The sequence below is a fragment of the Megalops cyprinoides genome, chromosome 7 (assembly GCF_013368585.1).
Source record: "Megalops cyprinoides isolate fMegCyp1 chromosome 7, fMegCyp1.pri, whole genome shotgun sequence".
Taxonomy (NCBI): Eukaryota; Metazoa; Chordata; class Actinopteri; order Elopiformes; family Megalopidae; genus Megalops; species Megalops cyprinoides.
Window position 1 is genome coordinate 24711320 of NC_050589.1, and position 19820 is coordinate 24731139.

General features: G+C 40.8%; 1 protein-coding gene across 1 annotated transcript; it reads left to right on the forward strand.

The window, feature by feature from the left end:
• Positions 1–1078: 1078 nt before the first annotated feature.
• Positions 1079–12059, forward strand: LOC118780753 (alkaline phosphatase-like). Its single transcript, XM_036533426.1, has 11 exons — positions 1079–1145; positions 3000–3119; positions 4440–4555; positions 6556–6730; positions 7587–7762; positions 8249–8389; positions 8934–9003; positions 9132–9266; positions 10460–10651; positions 11360–11479; positions 11788–12059. The coding sequence occupies exons 1-11, from the start codon at positions 1082–1084 to the stop codon at positions 12057–12059; spliced, it is 1581 nt and encodes a 526-aa protein (XP_036389319.1). The 5' UTR covers positions 1079–1081.
• Positions 12060–19820: the final 7761 nt, after the last annotated feature.

Sequence of the window (19820 nt, forward strand, 5' to 3'; positions counted from 1 at the left end):
TAGGTGTAATTTTTCATCAAGGTTGCACACTGCCTAGAAAAATGAAAAAGTTGAGGCAGTTAAGGCACAAAGTAGCTCCACTCTAAGCATGTGTTCAGACAGTTGTTTGGTATTAGTCTGCATCACTTTGTCTGTTAAACCTCTCTATGCAGTAGTATTCAATCCCATTAAAGTAGCCATGACAGCTAGGCAGGGGGATGTAATTATAGCCATAATCCTTGCCTTCCCAGAGAGTTGGGATCCTAATGATAAGAACACTCTTTGGACCAGTTATAATGGCTCACATGGCACAAGCAAGCAGTCTCTCTCTGCCTTCGTCATCGTTGCAGTGCCCACGTCTATAATGGGTGCATCAGGCCATGGGGGGCCTCATCGAAGCAGTGTGGCCCTCTTCCCCAAATCAGCCCCCGTACCCATGGCAGCACCCACAATCTCTGCACACTGCCTCATTCACATAATATCAACTTGCCTTCTCCTTAAGAAGAAAATTGAGTTGTATCTAAAGACGGCCCATCTCATCTAATGACCTGTTTGGCTTATTTTTGAATCAGCAGTCTAACAGTTTTGTGTTTTTCATGTGGCTGCCAAAGGTGTGTTTTGGTGGTCTGCATGCCCTCATAAGTGACACATACGTATAACAATGGCACTGTGTACAATACCACATAACGGGTTTACACTGTGTCATACACTATGGTTGCCATGGGATGCAGAGTCTGACTGACTTTATTATGAGCAGTGTGAATCATATGGGTAAGTATTGTTGTGAAACGTATCCTGGGAAGTTAAAATGGAATGAAAAACAGATCTTGTATATAAAATAAATTTGAACAAAAATCAGATTTGCCTGTTACAGTCATCGTTTTTTACTGTCTGCATCTTTCTACAGGAGTGCCCAGTGAACAATTCGTTTATGTCAGTAATTTGACTTCATGTTTGCGTTCAGGTTCTGCGGGCCCCGCTCTCTGCTGTTTTCTTGCACGGAGGGCACTGCACTCGGCACAGTTGTCTGGATTCCTTTGAGAGCTCCGCAGGGTGTGGAGTGTGGCATTGAGTTGAGGTTTTTGTGAAATCGGAAAACGACATGAAGGTGACAGCTCTCATTGTCTGCCTGGCCTGGGTGTGCCTGGGAAAGCCTCAGTTTCCCGGTGAGTGAGTCCTTGCTGTCACATTTATTTACATTAAATGCAGCTGTTCACGAATGTAAAGTTTGCGTATGATATTTCCATTTTTACTGAAGTAATTCAGGTTAAGCACCTTGCATGGACACAATGACAACACCCCGTCTTGGGTTCAGAACCATAACCATCAGAAAGGAGGCTGGCTTCGCTTACCACTATGCCACACGGCTGCCCTCTTGTCAGCACAGCACCAATACTTGTCATTATGAATTCATGGTACTCAGGGGTGACGCTGGAATAATTGTTGCACTGGCCTGTCCTTTCCCCAGACTTTCACTGTTGTGCTGCTTATCCCTTGTGCTTGCTGTCTGAAATGACATGAAGCGTCAGGACATTATCAGAGCTTAACGTAATGCCTCTGTGTTATTGATTTTTTTTTTGGACCTGGTATTTTGGAGGCTAACAGAAATGTTATTTGGAGATTTGGAGAAATGTTATTTGTGGCACAACAGGACACATGTAGATTGATTGCATTGTTTATTAGCTTAGCAGATGTCCCCCAGGCCAGCTTTCCCTACAAGCTCAAGTGTTTGTATTTTTTTTGTTTTGAGTTTCATATTGTTTGTTATGCTTTAAAAATTTTGCAAGTGCTATGAACATTTTATACAGGGGCTCCATAGAAAGAAATGTCTTTTCTCAGTGGATCTAACTGGTAATACAAAGATGAATTAAAATGCATTAAATTTGAATTTGAATTTTATCCATTTATAATCCAGTCCAGCTTTCTGCACATAAGAAACATTTGATGTTACCCATTTATGATATTTGACCTGAAGAATCTTAACCTTCCGGTTACAAGGTTAGTTCCTTGACCACGACTAACCATGCTGCCACCTCCTACAGCAATACACACATCTAAGCACATCAGTGTGGACTTTTGGTCATGCAGTAGCTAACCCCTGTGACTTGTGTAGTTTCAGAAATGTAGGGCGGCTTGTATCACCCAGCCTTTAAGAAGGGAGGCGCTGCCTAATTTGCACTCTAGCTTGCGGCTACAGTTCCAAGATGCAGACCGCTCGTCCACTGACAGAACATACAGGTTGTTGCCTTCCATGTATTTGTTACACCAATTACAGATGACTGGACATGCCAACTAGCTTCTCTGTAACCTCACTGGCTCTCCATGCGAAATAAAGCCCCTGACCCATGTGAACACATTTCTTCATGTGACATTCTCTTTACCTTGTCTTGAAATCAGAAGAGTTTTTTTTTAATGTTTAATCATTCGCAAACATGGGTCCAAACCACATCATTTAGGTTTTAAAGCAGCTTATTACTCTTGGCCTGGTCTTGCAGGAGTTAAGTGCTCCTGTAAACATGAGGCACATAGTGTGTGTTCTGTATGGGGTTGGTGGTTTGGATAAGAAGCTTACTCTTTGGAGGTGTCTTGAGGGCTTTGGGACAGGCCCTCAGGACATGTCAATCAGAATGAGAGGGGCAGATTTAGATTCATCTTGACTGCAATGGATAAACTGATCCTATGGTATTAATACACACACATTCACACATGCAGAATGTATTTATATGTATATATAGTTTACGTAGACTGTATATATAGCCTTTGTCCGTTGAATCCCAATATCATCATAATTATAGTATTATCTTTGTTTCATGTGGGGGCCACTCTGACCCCGCTACACATAGCGCTCAGTAATCTATCATTCATCAGTCCTTGTTGTGTACTCTTTGACTGTTGCTATACGAGTCACACAGGGCAAGAGCATTAGCAAGTTGATAAATGTAAATCTAAATGCATCTAGCTGTACTCTTGTGATTTTCCTTTTTCCAGCTGATTAAAACTTTTGGTGACTAACATTACAGAACAAGAGAAGGATCCCTCCTACTGGAACTCTTGGGCACAACGCACCCTGAAACATGCTCTGACTCTGCAGGAGCTCAATAGGAACATCGCCAAAAACCTGATTCTCTTTCTCGGAGATGGTAGGTACGCTAAAATACCTTAAAATTACTAAAAGCACACTGAAATCTGACACAATTGACAACACTTCAAGAAAGAACACATCAGACCATGAACATAGATGTGGTGGTTCATGGGAGATTAATAGGGTAAATGGAATTTACAGGGTGATGAGTGGGAGCTGAAGATGTGAGATATCATATTGTCCTGACAGACTTCTGTCAATGTGTGGGGTGGCATGTTTTCCCACTGCAACCGTTTAAACCCAGTTTTAAGGACACATATGGCTGTTTCGTGAATAACAAGAATGGCTTTATAATTCTGATTAAGAAAGCATCCCAGTGACCTTGGGATTTCTGGAATATCAGGGATTTTAATATCATGAATTGTAGCAATGGAAAATCAGGCTATGGAAGGTATGTGCCATCTAATGATCTGTGTCTGAAGACTGAACAACATAAACATAAACTGGATGACGTGAGTGGATGACAGGACGGTGAAATGCATTGTTTGTCATCAAATATTGATGGATATCTTTTTTGCTGAGGTCAATGCAACTTGTCACAGTGGGACTAAGAGCACAGAGTATATTCAGTTGAAAGAGTCAACCTGCTAATACATTTCTTGTGTTGAGATCAGTAAAATGCCTTTATTAGGAAACTTGAGTGACCAAAATAGCTGATTTACAAATTTGAAGCAACTGCTGAGCTAAAATGAGGTGTGAAGAAACTGATGAACTAAATGTGACCCAACATGTTTCTTGTGATGTGACCTATTTATATTGTAAATTTAACTTTAAACATCCGGTACATTATCTAAATGACTTCAGTTTACTTCAGCTATCATGGAAAGTCATGGAAGAGTCAGAGAAGCAATTTTTTTTGACGGACCCCTGAGCATATCTAAATGAGCCTTGAGTTGAATCCTTGCTTTTTCTGCCAAAAGTCAAAAAGTGTGAAAATGAACTCCAGTTGAAGCATTTAGTGGTCCATCCGCAGCACCCACACAAATAATAGCCCTCACGAGACAGATCAGTCGATCACTTGGTACATCAAACTAAGCATTCAACATTTTTTTAATCTCCTTTGGAACAACCAGAGATGCCTTTCACGGTTCTAAATAAGGGATAAAGAATTAAGACATTCTAAGGTCTTGCGGTTAAGCAAAATGTCACGCTGTGAAATATTAGAGAAACTGCAGTGCGCTGGTTATGCAGTAATGTGTGGTTGAATCAAGAAGGAAGGAATGATTTGCAGAGAGCGATTCAGGACAAGAAGGAAAATCTCGAGACGCCGAGGACAGTGAGGAAATGGTCGCAGTAACCACACCTCTGTGTGACGCAGGCATGGGCATCCCCACGGTGACAGCGGCTCGAATCCTCAAGGGCCAGCTGAGCGGGCACAGCGGAGAGGAGACGCAGCTCGAGATGGACAAGTTCCCCTACGTTTCCCTCGCCAAGGTATTTCGTAAGCAATATTGATGAAACACTGCATTTATATGTCACCTTTCATGGATGTCAAAGCACTTTACAGGGACGTTTTCTTTGGTCGGGGATGCACCTCAGATGCCAATGTGTGGCACCCATCTAGGTGATGCAAGGACAGCTATTTTGTGCCTGCCAACCCAAACCTCAGCTGTCTGTGGACATCCATGGACATGCTGCTTTTTTCTTTGCTTGATAAAGGAAAAGAAAAGATGCACAAGGGGCAGTTCTGTTAATAATAAACTCTTGGAAGAACTTTTAACCCAATACGCCATACTTCGATGCTTGGCCTCAGTTCAGCTGGAGACTTTAAAAATGCTCATTGACTGTTTCCAGATAATGTAAAATTAGTTTCAGGCTGTAATTACACATCCATGTTAATGATTTTTTTAGCTCAACATTCAGGGAATGGCCCAAGATGCCCTTTCGAAAAATAATGCTGAGCAAACTTTAAAACTGTAAAAAGACAAAAATGATCCTTATAAAGAAATAATATGAGTGACTGGCATGCTTCCAAGGTCTTCATTGGTCATTCCATTCCCCTAGGGATGGAGTTCAAATTGTTGTTCTCTCTTACTCATTTTACTAAAGATATTATTTTTATTGGAAGCTCATTCTCAACATTGCTCATTGAAAAGTAACTCTAAAACCCACAGAACTACAAATTTCCAATACTGTCAGAGGTAGCAGCAGCATTAACACTCTCATTAAGGGACAGATAACAGAATTAGCTTTTTTCTTGATAAGGCTTCTGTACTCTGGAAAGATTAATATTGCAATGGTTTTAAAACATAGCTTTGATGAAGTAGCAATTGGATTTAAAATCAAAGGCAGGACAGTAAATGTCCATGGCTTTATTTGATTCCAAACTCAGTTATATGGTGTAGCATGGCAATAACAGATTTAGATTTTTAAGTAGATACCCAGTAAAAAAAAATTAAATGATTTTTTGTTTTCACCGTGTGTGTTCTGCTGAAGTAAAACTTGAACAAAACAGAGACATTCAACGTCCTCATATAACCGGGTGATTTTACTGAATTAATCCCTTGTAAGATTTTTGTCAGTCTCAGGATTGGCTTCTGGCCAAGACCGGGCCAACAGACTGAGCGGGAGAGGGAGAGAGAAAGAAAGTAATTTAATCACGCTAACATGGCCTCTGATACTCCAAAACTGACACTCGCCCATCTCAGTGCTAATCCAATAAAAGACTAGATGACCGCATGTGACCTCACCAGAACATCCACGTTAATATTCATCGATTGCACTCACTAGTGTTGCAGACTGTGGCTACTGTAGTAGGTAAGAGTGTAATGACTCTGTATTAATCTAATTCAGAGGTACCTTGACATGCTCTGTGGCAGTGAAGGGTATTGGTGCAGTGGTCAAAGGGCTGTAACCAGAAGGTTGTAGGTTTGATTCCCCAATGGGCCACCACTGTTATACCCTTCAGAAGGATGTCTAACTGGAGCTGCTTCTGTAAATATATGGTTCTATGCATGGACAATGTGTGAAAAAAATGTAAGCTGTGTAAGTCATCCTGGATCAGGGCATCTGCTAAGCAGAAAACTAATGTCATGTAATGTAAATTGTCACAAGGTGCTAAGAAGTCACTCACTAGGAAAATGAAATGCCCTGGATATGAACCATGTTCCCAAACATCAGAACACATCCTAATCACCCCTGTTTATTTGCCCTTTGGAATGCACACGGGTCTCCTCAGAGACTGCGCTTCCAGACTGGAAATTACCCAAGCTGATCACCAGTACAGCTGCAAGTAAAACAACCTGATTCTGTGTTAAAACTATATGTAAAACATTTTATAAGAGGAATTTTAAAAGTTTTACAGGTTCTAGAGTCTTACAAGTCCTGCTTGCATTTATCTTTTTTGTGTTTAAATACATACTGTGCAGTTGCACCTCTGGAATAGCCACAGTTGTTATGGCTCTAATTTTGTGCTTGTTTTTCTTCCACTGTAGACGTACAACACCGATGCCCAGGTTCCTGACAGTGCTGGGACGGCCACGGCATACCTCTGCGGGGTGAAGGCCAATGAGGGCACTGTGGGTGTGAGTGCTGCTGCCGTTCGCTCCCAGTGCAACACCACCTTTGGAAACGAGGTCACGTCCATCCTCAAGTGGGCCAAAGACGCAGGTACCCTGTGTGCTATCTGTATGTCTGTGCTCTGAAGGTGCAGGTACTCTATGTGCCATCTACATGTCTGCATAGCATTACTTTATGTGGTATCATAAAAGTGATTTGCAGTGAGCGATAAAGTGGAAAAGCTCTCCGCCAGACCTAAAGAGCAGATCTACCTTTTGTCATTTGGTAGATAATAGAATTGTATGTGACAAAATCAAATATGCTGCAGCAGATGTGTGCAATTCACAGTTGCTATTAAGGAGAGGATAGCAGGCACAGGATTTGGTATAAAACAGGAGCTCCATTGATCAGTAGGTGAGATGAAGTAAAGAATGAGCTGAAGTGACATCTTGTGATTGCATTCTTGAAATCAGGGGCGATAAGCCCTGTATATTAGCAGCAGGATTGTAGGATCAGTACTGTGTCATTTGTCATCATGTCTGTGCATCCTCAAGTAATTCCCAACATGTTTTCTCACTGCGGAAATGTGCAGGAAAGTCTGGATAATTTGCAAGGTAACCCTAGAGTCTGTCTTTGCTGAGACAAGAGTCCTGCTTCAGAACAAAGACAGCGCTGACCTCTCCTGTTCACTGTTGCTCTCTAATGCTCAGTGCTTCTTTCCCAAACATATGCTTGCTGACCAGTCTACCTTTTGCCAGTATCTACTGATTTTCCTCTTTCTAGTTTCTGTAACCTTCCTTTTGAAAAAATGTGTTTATTATATTCCTTAAATAAAACAATTTAAGCCTTTATTTTGGTGTGTCATGAACCCTTAGTCCTCTGTTATCTTTTAAGCTTTCATGGTAACATTGCATAATGGACACTTCTGACATTAAGTCACCCTCACTGTGGTGCTTTTATCTGATAGGCAAATCGGTGGGGATTGTCACAACAACGCGTGTGAACCACGCCACACCCAGCGCAGCCTACGCCCACTGCGTGGACCGTGATTGGTTCTCAGATGCTGAGATGCCGGTGGAGGCGGTGCAAGCTGGCTGCAAGGACATCGCCCGACAGCTGTTTGAGAACATCCCGTACATCGATGTGAGTACCCCCAAAACATGCAGGATTCATTCACATTCGCTCAGTGCAGAGCCCTAGTTTAACAATCATCCTTTGTGGAGCATCCCCAATACTTGAGGGATGTATTACACCTCAGTTGTGAGATCTCATTTTCGTTACCTTAGCTTTTCATTGCTCTTTATATACTGTATTAGTCTTTTTATCTTTAGCTGTGGTTCTGGGTTTTTGTGTGAAAATATATTCTTTATTTTGTATGGTGGAAATTGTGGCCACTTTAGTAATGTCAGTTTCATAAAAAGTGATCAAAGAGATGAAAGTAACAAGGTGTAATAGGTGAGTCAGCTTGCTGGTGCTATTGATCTGTGTCACACCTATATGTGAACCTATATGCGAGCTCTGGACATGGCCCAGGTGAGGCCATTTGAGCACACAGGGAGAACACTTTGTGCATTCATACTCGGACGAGTGTTGGTCTGAGAAGCCATTTTTTCGGCTGACACTTGTCAGGTGATCATGGGAGGAGGACGGAAGTACATGTTCCCCAAAAACACATCTGATGTAGAGTACCCCGGAGAGCGCAAGCACATGGGCACCCGCAAGGATGGCAGGAACCTGGTGGCAGAGTGGAAGGAAAGAATGAAGGATCTGGTGAGCCTGTCTCCGCTGTTTGTTCAGGCCAGGTGCATCAGTCCCCTCCAACTCAAACACAACACTATGAATATGGTCCCACTGTCCTCAGATCTAACCCCGCGAAAAATACCGCCCACACGCTATGCTCCTAAGGCTCCCCTGGCTCTTAAGCAACTAAACACGAGGAAAGTTTTTAGTCGGACGTGCCAGAAATTACAACTAGACAGCTGGCCTTCTGTGTCAATCCAAAAAAACTAATTTAATTTTCAAAAAGGTATTGACCCTATCCAGAGAACATAAAATCAATTTCAGGCTACTTAATTCAGATATCAATGCTGCATGGGATGATCAGCCAGCTTGAGTTTTGATAATTGTTCAGAGAACAACCCCGAAGTGCCTATTAGTTTTTTCTGCTTTTAGAAGACTGGCAGCTTTTCTTCAAAAGCAAATGTTCTGTAAACCATAAAAAGAAAGGAGTAAGCTTCACTAGTGTCACATAGAAATGGAGTAGCCTATGCAAATGACACCTGATAGCCTGAATTTCCCCTCCTTTATATTTCAGAGAGGACATTATGTGTGGAACCGAAAAGACCTCTTAGCTCTGAATCCAAACAATGTGGACTATTTACTGGGTGAGTCTGTGTTTGCTGTAAATGTCCTCCTTTAATTCCTATCGCTGACCAATGGCATCACCTGTCCCAAAGTTCACTCTGTACTGGCTTGTTTTCCAGTGTAATCTAAAAAGTCCCCCCCCCCCCAGGTCTTTTTGAGCCAGGAGACTTGACATACAACTTGGAGCGAAACACAGAGACAGACCCTTCCCTAACAGAGATGGTGGACGTGGCCATTAGAATCCTGAGGAAAAACCCTGAGGGGTTCTACCTTCTGGTGGAGGGTGGGTGAATCTCCACAAACTTGATTCTAGAAAAATCGCTGTTTGAAAACAGAAAGCCTTAAAACAAAGTGGATGAAATGCAGTGTCAACACCACCTCCAACCCAGCCCTCACAATGATGATCAGTGTCAATGACTGAAAAGCTGTGAAAAATCATTTTAACCACTGTTTGCTTATATGCCTCAGACACCCTTATTTAGCAATGTCTACAATAATAGTGTGTATAAGACATCTGATCAGTGCAGGTACATTAAATATATACCTGAGCATGCAAAGTTATGATAGAAGAGATTATGCAATGTAAAACATGTAATTACATGAAACAGGATGTGCATTTATGGAAATTATAGTACGTGAAAATAAGTGGAGCAGCAGTCTTGTATGCTCTTGTTTGCTGTTAAGCATTGTCTGACTGTCTTTTTGTATGCTAAGCTGTAGACAAGTTGTATTTCTGTTTTAACACAGGTGATTCTGAGGCAAATTTGCTCTGCTGCCAAGAATTATGGGTAGAGCAGCAGTTTGTCTGTGAAGTTCAGTAATGATTATAGCTGGCATAGCTCCACAACATCAAGCTACAAATTATCCAGATATTTCCTGGAAAAGTTGGGTTCCTTTCGTAATGCTACAACATCTGTACTGTCTCTGGTTATATGTCTAGTTATATAATCACCTGTTAGGTTTATTTTACATATAATTATTTATCAGATGCTCTTATCCACAGAGACTTACAAAAATGTATACAAAAATGTTAGATACAGAGAAGAGATGATACCAAATAATTAGTCCCATAATTTGTGGCATGATAGATATAAGAGGGAATTTGAGTGTATATGGCTTTTACTTGGCAAATATGGTATGAATGATCAGGTTACAGGAGTAGTTGACCCAAAATACAGAGGAGGCCATATAACACTTAGACCACAACATTGGTTCATAACTTTGACTCACAAATAATGACAGTGTTACTTTTTTCAATGAAAAAAATATATTTCTTTAATAAATTGTTGATCACTGAACTTAACAGAACTGAACAGTGTCACTATATTGTGTTTGTGAAGAGTGAAAGAAACACTTGCATCTAATTTTGAGTCTGAATTAAGGACAAATGTTGATTGAATCCTATTGATAGTGTTCCTGAAAAAGAGAACATTAAAGACAGATAATGGACGCACTAAAACTACCTCTCTTTTACAGGTGGGCGAATTGACCATGGGCATCATGAGGGCAAAGCCAAGCAGGCCCTGCATGAAGCAGTGGAGATGGACAGGGCTATCGGCAGGGCAGGCCTTATGACCAGCCCATATGACACACTGACTGTTGTCACAGCAGACCACTCCCACGTCTTCAACTTCGGAGGCTACACGCCACGAGGGAATTCCATCTTTGGTGAGCAGAGAGAGAAGAAGAATGAAACTTCTGATTTTCTGATGTGTTGGGGGTATACATTTTCCTTTGAAAACTTTGAAAGTAGGGTAATCCAGGAAAAGTTATGGAAAAGCTATGGAATGTGGTCAGATATATTACTTTTCTTAAGGCACGGAAAATTCCCCAAATATTAAAAGGTCCATTCTTGTGTTTTTGTTTCTTGCTAACTTTCAAGCTTTATGTCATTTCCTAGCAAGACATTGTTCCAAGCAATGTCAGTGTTCTGATATCACTAAGAAATTGGGCTTGTACATTAAGTCCACTATTAAAAGGGCATTGGTGACTAGTTCTTGCTACCAGAAACATCTTAAAGTCCATGCAGATACAGCAAAGTTAATAAAGCAGTTTGTCCCAATGTGAGTATTCCCTGACAATCCCATCCTTAGAACAACGCAATTATATACTAACTTGATCATTTAAAATTGTCCTGGAGAATATTACATTTAGTCTCTTAAAGTAATTAAAAAACGATGATGAAAACATAAGTCAGGTTTGAGTTGGAACCCTGCTGGTGTACCATATTCTGGCCCTACCTATAACCGGGCAGTGACATTTAATGCTTTTTCCACAGTGTTAAAGGTTCCCCAGGTTAAAGTCTCCACATGCCCCTCAATGTTTTCTGTAGGTAAAGAACTGCATGTGTCCTGAAATGTATTTATCTCTCCACAGGACTGGCACCCATGCTGAGTGATGTGGACCAGAAGCCCTTCACTGCCATCCTGTATGGAAACGGGCCAGGGTACAAGATTGTGAACGGCGTGAGAGAGAACGTTTCAACCATTGACTACAGTACGCAGTCTGTCCCTGTGTTACCCTAGGATTCCTCTGTGGTTCTACCTGACATTACTCTCTTTCTCTCTCCCCATCTCTCTCATCTCTCTCCTATCTCTGCAAAATTCAAACGCATTTTCAAAGTGTGAACCACAAACACTCATAATACAGCATTAAGTCACACCTTGAATGAGACAGCAGCAGCGATAACGACAATACTATTAGTGATGATAATATATTGTAAATGTAACCATAAGACTAGTGGTGTTGATAATGGTGGAATAATAAAGGTACTGCTGATAGGCTGCGCTCTCTCTGTTCCACAGACCAGAATAACTACCAGGCCCAGTCTGCAGTTCCTCTGCGCATGGAGACCCATGGTGGTGAGGACGTGGCTGTGTTTTCCAAGGGCCCCATGGCGCACCTTCTGCACGGCGTCAAGGAGCAGAACTACATTCCCCATGTCATGGCCTATGCTGCCTGCATTGGCCAAAACACCCGCCACTGTGTGTCTGCTGTGAGCCAGGCCACTGGGCCCTCTGCAGCCCTGCCAGGTGTGCTGGCTGCCCTCCTCACACTGACCCTCCTGCTCTGCTGACCCTGTCCCCTTCAGGGATATTAGAGCAGAGCACCCCCTTCCCATGACTTAAACCAAAGGTGGTTTTTTAAAGAAGAGCTCCTGCGCTGCTTTGTGGGGGACAGAATCGTGTTAAATGATACCAGGGACCTGGAAATGGTGCACAGTGGTTTTGATGAAATGTCCTGCAGTCCAGTTTTGATGTAGTGTTTAGGTGCAAAGTGTGTAGTATGTCTGTTGTAAGAAGAGAGAGGAAGATGTAGAATGATGAAGAATACACCGCAAAGGAGACAGAACAAGGAGTCTCAGTAAAGGACATTTTAATCCATATCAAAAGGAAACGATTTCCTTCTGAAAGAAATGCAGTGTTGATTATAATTGTGTTCCTATTGTATCACAGTACACTGTAAACTGTTCTGGATGTACTGTACTGCACACTGTATTGTATTACAGTGCACTGTAAAAAAATATATATAAAAAAAAAAATCTGAGCTGAAAAATCTGGTGGCCAACCAAACCATATTTTATATACAGACAAAAATTATGTTACTGGATATTACTGGATATTTTCATTTTGAGTATTTGAATTTTAATCATGTAACCTACTATAGAAACATCTATACAATGAGCAATATATTCAGTTGGAAAGTAACCCTTATTTTTGTTTTGATGTCACGTACGAAATGGAGATATCAGGATGGAACCTGCTTTTGAAGTAAATTGACTGTTTTAATGTGCCCATAGTTTATTTTTAATCATGCACACTTTTATCTAAATACATTATTTTGGCCCTTCTTACATTTAAATTTTGTGATTGAGAATAATCTACCTCAAACACCTTTAGAGTCACATCCAGATATCTACTGCCAATTTCTCTCTTAAATGTCAATTTTGACAAGCCATTTAAATTGTAACGTGATGTTCATTAAGGAGACTATTTGCATTATGTTTGAATGCCATGAAAATTAATGTACCTGGATTCAGCCAGTTTCAGCATAGAAACTACTGGTATTTTTCTTTGGCAATCAATGAACTTGTTCCCAATCAACACTGAACTCTCTGTACTGTATGTAGACAGCAATATGTGGACTTTGAGTTAAATGTTAGTAGTTGGCTCAACATTAACTGGACTTAAAAGTTACCTGGGTCAGTTGTTACTCTGGAACTATTCTTGGTTTGTTAGTCATGTGGTTATCTTTCAATCTAAATATTATTCAGAAAAATATTGAATAATATTTTTTAATACTCAAATATGAACAAAATACTGTGTATCTTTTTAAACAATGTTAAATGATTTACATGTGCTACAAGATATCTAATAGATTACAAAATTGTACTGAAGATTTATGATGGGATGTCATTCTGAGGAGAAATGTGTCATTGTTTCACATTTATAATTCCACCTTCCACTGATTGTAACCAAGGCATATCAGAAAACTGGTTTAAAGTGTATTTTTAACTGGATATTGCATTCTATATGAACAGCACTGGACAGTATGGAGTATAAACAGCATTACTCCAGTAATCTGAAACACTAGTTTATGATGTCTGTAAAATGTTGGTTAGTTTCAGAGGTGAAGGGTCAGTATGAACGTGTTGTATGAACTGTATTTCTCTGAATGTTTAACAAAAAGAGGGAAAAAAAGAGAATCAATAGTGTTAAATGATTAAAAACATTTCATTCCAGATTTGAAAGTGGGACAGATCATGCAGCCTTGCCCCGGTGTGTCAGAGCGTTTCTATGGCCTGCTTTTGCAGTGTGTGTGAGGAATTTCAGAGATTCAGACTGGAGATTGGGCCTCTCTGCATTTTGATGGCAGAGCAAAGGCCTGATGTTGGCCGAGAAACAAAAAGGAGCTTCTGTCTGTGGTGGTGATTATGATTCCTATCAGGAGTAATGCCAGGCCTTGTCTGGGATCCAGTCCTCTTTCAGGGCAGTGTCTGAAGTCACAAGAAATCAATGAGCCAGGAGTTTACACCCACCCCCTCAAGAAAAATAAGACTAATCCCAATGTGCTTTGTCCTAGGTTTTCAGTAAGAACACTGAGCCAGTGATGATTAATTTCAGTACCTCTGCAATATTTTTAGTAACTTATAATGCAAAGTAAAAAAAGATGAATTATTATATATCATTAGTATTATTCAATGCTAGCGTCAAAACTGTTATATTGAATCTAGATTCAGTCTATTTTTTAACACACTATATCATTCATGCTCTATATAGTGAATTATATCAACGACCTTCATTTGAACAATTTATTTTATTTACATTCAGATTTGCCCTACAGTTGTGAAACATTTGCCAGTTCAACGTTTTTTCTACTGTGTCTGAACAGGAGCCCAGAAAGTTCTTTGAGGAAACGCTTAAGACTCCGTCATTAGGTATTAGGCAGGAAATTCAGTGAAAGATAAATTCATTCAGTGGTATAGAAATGAACTGACAGTATATAATAGGATTTTATACACTATATGGACAAATGTATTTGGCCACACCTGTTTTTCAGGGTTTGGGCTAGGTCCCTTATCTCCAGTGAAGGGCAATCTTAATGCTTCAGCATACCAAGACATTTTGAACAATGCTATGCTTCCAAATATGTTTGGGGAAGGCCCTTTTGTATTCCAACATGACTGTGCCCCAGTGCACAAAGCAAGGACTATAAACACATGGTTTGATGAGTTCAGTGTGGAAGAACTTGACTGGCCCGCCCAGAGCCCTGACCTCAACTCCATCGAGCACCTTTTGGATGAACTGGAATGGAGATTGCAAGCCAGGCCTTCTCATGCAACATCAGTGCCTGACCTCATAAATGCTCTACAGAATGAATAGGCACAAATTCCCACAGAAACACTCCAAAATCTTGTGGAAAGCCTTCCAAGAAGAGTGGAAGCTGTTATAGCTGCAAAAGGGGGGGCAACTCCATATTAAAGTATATGCATTTGAATACAATGTCATTACAAAGTAATGGTCAGGCATCCGAATACTTTTGTCCATATAGTGTATATTCTGGGGTTTGATATTGCAGGTTTGCAAGCAGTGCTCCAGTCATGTTTCCTCTTTGACTGTCTTTATCTTCAAATGCCCGTCTCAATTGGAGAATAGAATGTGCTTTTTCAAAAACATTTTAGAAAAAAAAAGACTCTGACTCAGCTTGCAAACGACTAAACTGTAATTAAAAAGGGAAAGAAAGAAAAGTAATTACCCCCCATCTTATGTCTTTTGAAGCCTGAGTCGGAGATTCTTCCCATCACTACTGTCATTCGCCTGTGTGGTGATGGGGAGCCCACAAATAGCCTCACTGTCTGCACAGTTTCAGCACTGTGTCTGATTTGATTGGGTGTCCATGAGAAATGGTACCAGGAAAACAGTGGTTTCCACATCATAGAGATTTTTTGGCCACTGGATCTGGCTATGGGAATTGTTCGGAGAATTCCCGTAAAGCAGGCACCAACAAGATCCTCGATAAATGACTACATTTTCTAAAATACGGCTTTTCCCCCACCCTGAATAATGATTTGTCTTTCAATAGCAGGCAATTTTTACAAGAAGTAGTTTTCTAAATTAAAAGGTCAACACAGTGGTAATGTATAATGCTTATCAGGAGTTCAGCTGTCTTTTTACAAGACATCAACCTCAAAATGAACCTCATCAACTTCAAAAAAAACCTTAAAACTTAGAAAAGCCCAATGTGTCTTTTTTAGGTAGCAGTCTGAGCCACATGTGTCAGATAGCATAAACTACAGCTGTTCTGGAATGTCCTCTCCCTCAGTGGGCCAAAGGAGATACCTCCTGCAGTCATGTTCTCTGTCTTCTGACAGTACTTGCCCCAAGGTTCTTTGAACTAAAACAACACAGGATGGAATTAGAGGGGTTTGGGGGATTGTGCATGGCCTCCAGCAGATAACAAAGAGGCAGTTAGTGGAGGCTGACAGCTCCAAGGGCCCTCCATAAAGAGGGTACTGAGGCTGCAGAAGTGGCTTCTGTCCCCTCATTAGAGACCAGATCCCCTTTAAGCCTGAGCTCCTACCCCCAGTGACCAGCACGCCCATCCGAGCCAGGGTAACAAGCTCTTAGTGCCATTCCCCACGGCTCCTGCCTGGCATCCCTCACAGACACATCTCAACGGACCATCAATTCCTGAAATTCTGAGTCAAACTATGCGGCCACATTCCATAGGATGAACACCAGCCAGCACCGCAGCGATACCTCGGCACACAGGGTGATTTTTGATGTCCGACAAGATTACGTCAAGTTGTCACGAGCCTGTCTGTGGGCTGCGGGAGTACTGTTTATCACCCGGGGCTCAGTGCAGGACCTCCATTATCATCGTCCATTGAGGCTGCTTATTCTATTATGACATCACAAACCCTGCAGCAGTAGTGGACCCACACAGTCTGTGCAGCAATTACGGCATTAGGCAAAGGTAGAATGAGCACCAAATATGTGGTCTTTGTAAACATGGCTTTTGTGCGCTGTGTAATTGGATGGACCCATTGATGCCAGGACTGTACCCATGAGCTCTGTGTCCATTGTACCCTGTCCACCAGCACTCAGATGGTGCTCACAAAGGGGCTATTAATGGTCAGGTTACTGACTCACTCAGTTATGAGACATAACTGTTTAGACAACCTGTTTAGGCACACTGTTTAGACTGTTATGAGACATTTGTCAATACAAAATTTTAAATTTATGTCATGAAAATTTATGTTATGACAATGTTGTAAAAACATTGAACTTCTTACTCAATTTTCACATAGCGTAGTGATGTCACAATGAGAACTGGCTTCTTAAAGGTTTTACTTGCAAACAATGATTGATCCCTCTGCAGTGCCACAGACAGATGGCAAGAATTCTTCCTATTTATCTTCTTTTAACAAAAGCCTTCTTTTTCCAGAAATCAATTTGACTATTATCACTGAGAGATGTTTTGGTGAGACGACACATAAAGAACTGCAATATTCAATTCAGTTTCCCTTTCAGACAAAGAAAGCCATAATTGATGAAATGCATTTTTTCCTTGAAGCTTTATAACAGTTACATTACTTGGTTTTTCACTTTCTTTGATGCACTGTTCAAAAGATTGTGACAAGGTAAAAGCCTCAACACAAAAGCAGTAGCTGAGTTTTAGAATTCTCCTATTTTGACACATTTTCAGAGAGCAAAAACTCTTGCACCAGCTCAATTCTACAGTGTTCTTTAAGGCCCTATTTCATATGCTAATCGCTGTTCTGGAAAAACACTTGATAGTGACATCATATAACAGAAACAGTGCTCATTCTCATAAATGTCACTTTTCACATGAAAATTCAGAGATGTAGATTTGATAACAATTATACTGCACTGTAGAAGGTCGTGTGTGGAAACAAAAGCAGCCTTCTTAATGACACAGAACAGGCTACAGAAGTTGCAAGCTATGGATGTGGTCAACAGCCATGAACAACCCATGATCTCAGAATAAATAAGAACAGCACAAATTGACAATCTTATGAAGTGATCCTTCTGTGTATCAGAAGTAGGACAGCTTGTACAACCCAGTTTACTATAAAAAGGTCAACCGTTGCTTGGTTACCTGAGTTACTCTGTGCTGAGAGCAGGTGAGTAAAGTATGCACAGTGGATTGGATGACCCTGAAAGTGCTCCTGTGAAGAATAACGGCAGTTGCTGAAAATATGTCAGTGCTGTTACAAACCCAATTGCAAGCTCTTTGCTAAGCAGGAGGTGGCATGAGTAAGAATGTGATGAGGGAAAAAAAACATCATCCATAGGTTTCAAAGGAACATCATTGCTCTTCATGGTCTCTCCCAGATGACTGATTCTATAGGCACAGCCCACAGCACACAGCACAATTGCAGAAGCTTCCCGTTTCAGCAGGGGATGCTGAAGTAATGCCTTTCAGCCATTTTCACTTTGGAAAAATGTAATGCAATATATTATATCTTGAATGATGAAGTTAATAACTGGTAAAGATGTTCTGTTTTGGTAGTATTTGCTTTCACAAAATTAGTTTTTAAAAATCTGGCTCAGTAACTTTTCATACATGAGTAAGAGTGGAGAATGTGTATTGTTAGGTTAAAGATTTTAGCACTTTGTCTTAGTCATTTGAAAAACATGAAAGTAATTAAGAAAAACTCACTGAGGTAACTGTAAGCTTAGAGTAGATTAGTTACTTTGAAAACAATGTGAAATGTGCTTGATATTTGATGTTATCATTTACAAACCAATACTATTGATTCATCCTTCATGTCTAGATGGGCAGGGTCACTCCTGCAAGAAACACAGTGTCACACATTTCACGCTCAGCACTGATTTCATTAGACAGCTGAGATCTGTAATGCAACCTCATGTGTGCAATAAAGCAGAGAAGTTACTGGAATTATGTTTTTCTTACTTATTGCACAATGTCTAGTGATAAATTCTCTCCCTTCTCAGGAAATTTCATAAGACACCTGCTGATACTTTGTACAGGCTCGGTTTCAATCATTTCCCCCATCTTTCTTTTCGTCTCAGCATGAAGACTATTATGGGCTGGAAACAGTGCAGGCTCTCGAGAAGCAGAAGAGAAGGCATAGCCCGCTTAAATAGATCCTCCCTGAACACAATATAAATATTAAAAAGGACAAGGTTAACAGTAAACCAGTTTATTTAATTATCCATTGTTTTGACAGAAATTGTATTTACCACCCTCAGAGTTTGGGAATACTTGCAGCTATTGCGTTTCCTGTTCCGATCCAACCAGTGTTTCTGTTTATGTTTGGATCCGGGATTTGATTCAATTAGAATTTGACCACCCCTCAGCTGAATCTTTGGAAAGAAGCTGTGACCTTTCCCCATCATACTGAAAATGCTCACAAGAAACTCTACCTTTGCTTCACACCAGGGGTCATTCATGACTTTAAACAGATGCCCATATGGAACAAAAACCGGTGAAATTATACATTTTACTGGGGTCTGCAAGATGTCAAATGATTGCTGAATTATCTGCACTGGGGTGCAGGTCTCATGCTGCTAGTCTGGACACTCCTTCAGGGCCATCCCTTTGCGCTATTGTGGTGCTCTGAGTTAGGGAGGCACCCTTTGAATTAACTGGCTTAAACTCATTGAATGTGCACTTACATGATTCCATGGCCATAATTAATCACACAAGTACCCATTGCAGTCCTTTTCTCATCTGAAATTAATCATTTCACCCGTAGCATTTTGCCACATGCATCTACTCATCAACTACTTCAAACTCTGGTGATGTCACTACAGTCTAGACTCCTTAACTGTTACATATTACAACTGCTATTTTTAGTATATCCTGATTTAATCATGTCCCATGGACTTATGTTTATATTGTCAAGACTGTGGACAGTTTTTTATTCTCCTGTAGTATGGTAACTTCACTCTGCCTGCTCTGCCCACTCTGGGATATTGTGCACAGCCTAATGTTGCTTTCTTACAATATATTGATTCACCCTCATGCATCCGTCCATAGGCAGTTTGGGGGCAGAGGACAAGAGAAATGAAACTGAACAACGAAAAACTGGCCTAGGCTTGAGCATCACTGCCTTACATGGATTGCAATGTACACACGTCAGACACTTATAAATAATAATAAAATCGTGTGACAGCTCTCCCTCTCCCTGAACTGTCGGCAGACTCAGCAGTCCCCATTTCAGCTACCTCACCCACTTTTACTGCAGCAGCTTAGTGTTCAGCACTGCCAAGTACTTCATACTCAGACCTTCCTTGAGAATTTTCAGGAATTCAGAATCATCTCTGCCTCATGCAATTGTAATGAC

Coding starts and splice junctions, on each gene's coding strand:
- LOC118780753 (XM_036533426.1), top strand. CDS start 1,082: ATGAAGGTGACAGCTCTCATTGTCTGCCTGGCCTGGGTGTGCCTGGGA. Junction 4,556..6,555: donor CCTACGTTTCCCTCGCCAAG/GTATTTCGTAAG, acceptor CTTCCACTGTAG/ACGTACAACACCGATGCCCA. Junction 11,480..11,787: donor CGTTTCAACCATTGACTACA/GTACGCAGTCTG, acceptor TCTGTTCCACAG/ACCAGAATAACTACCAGGCC.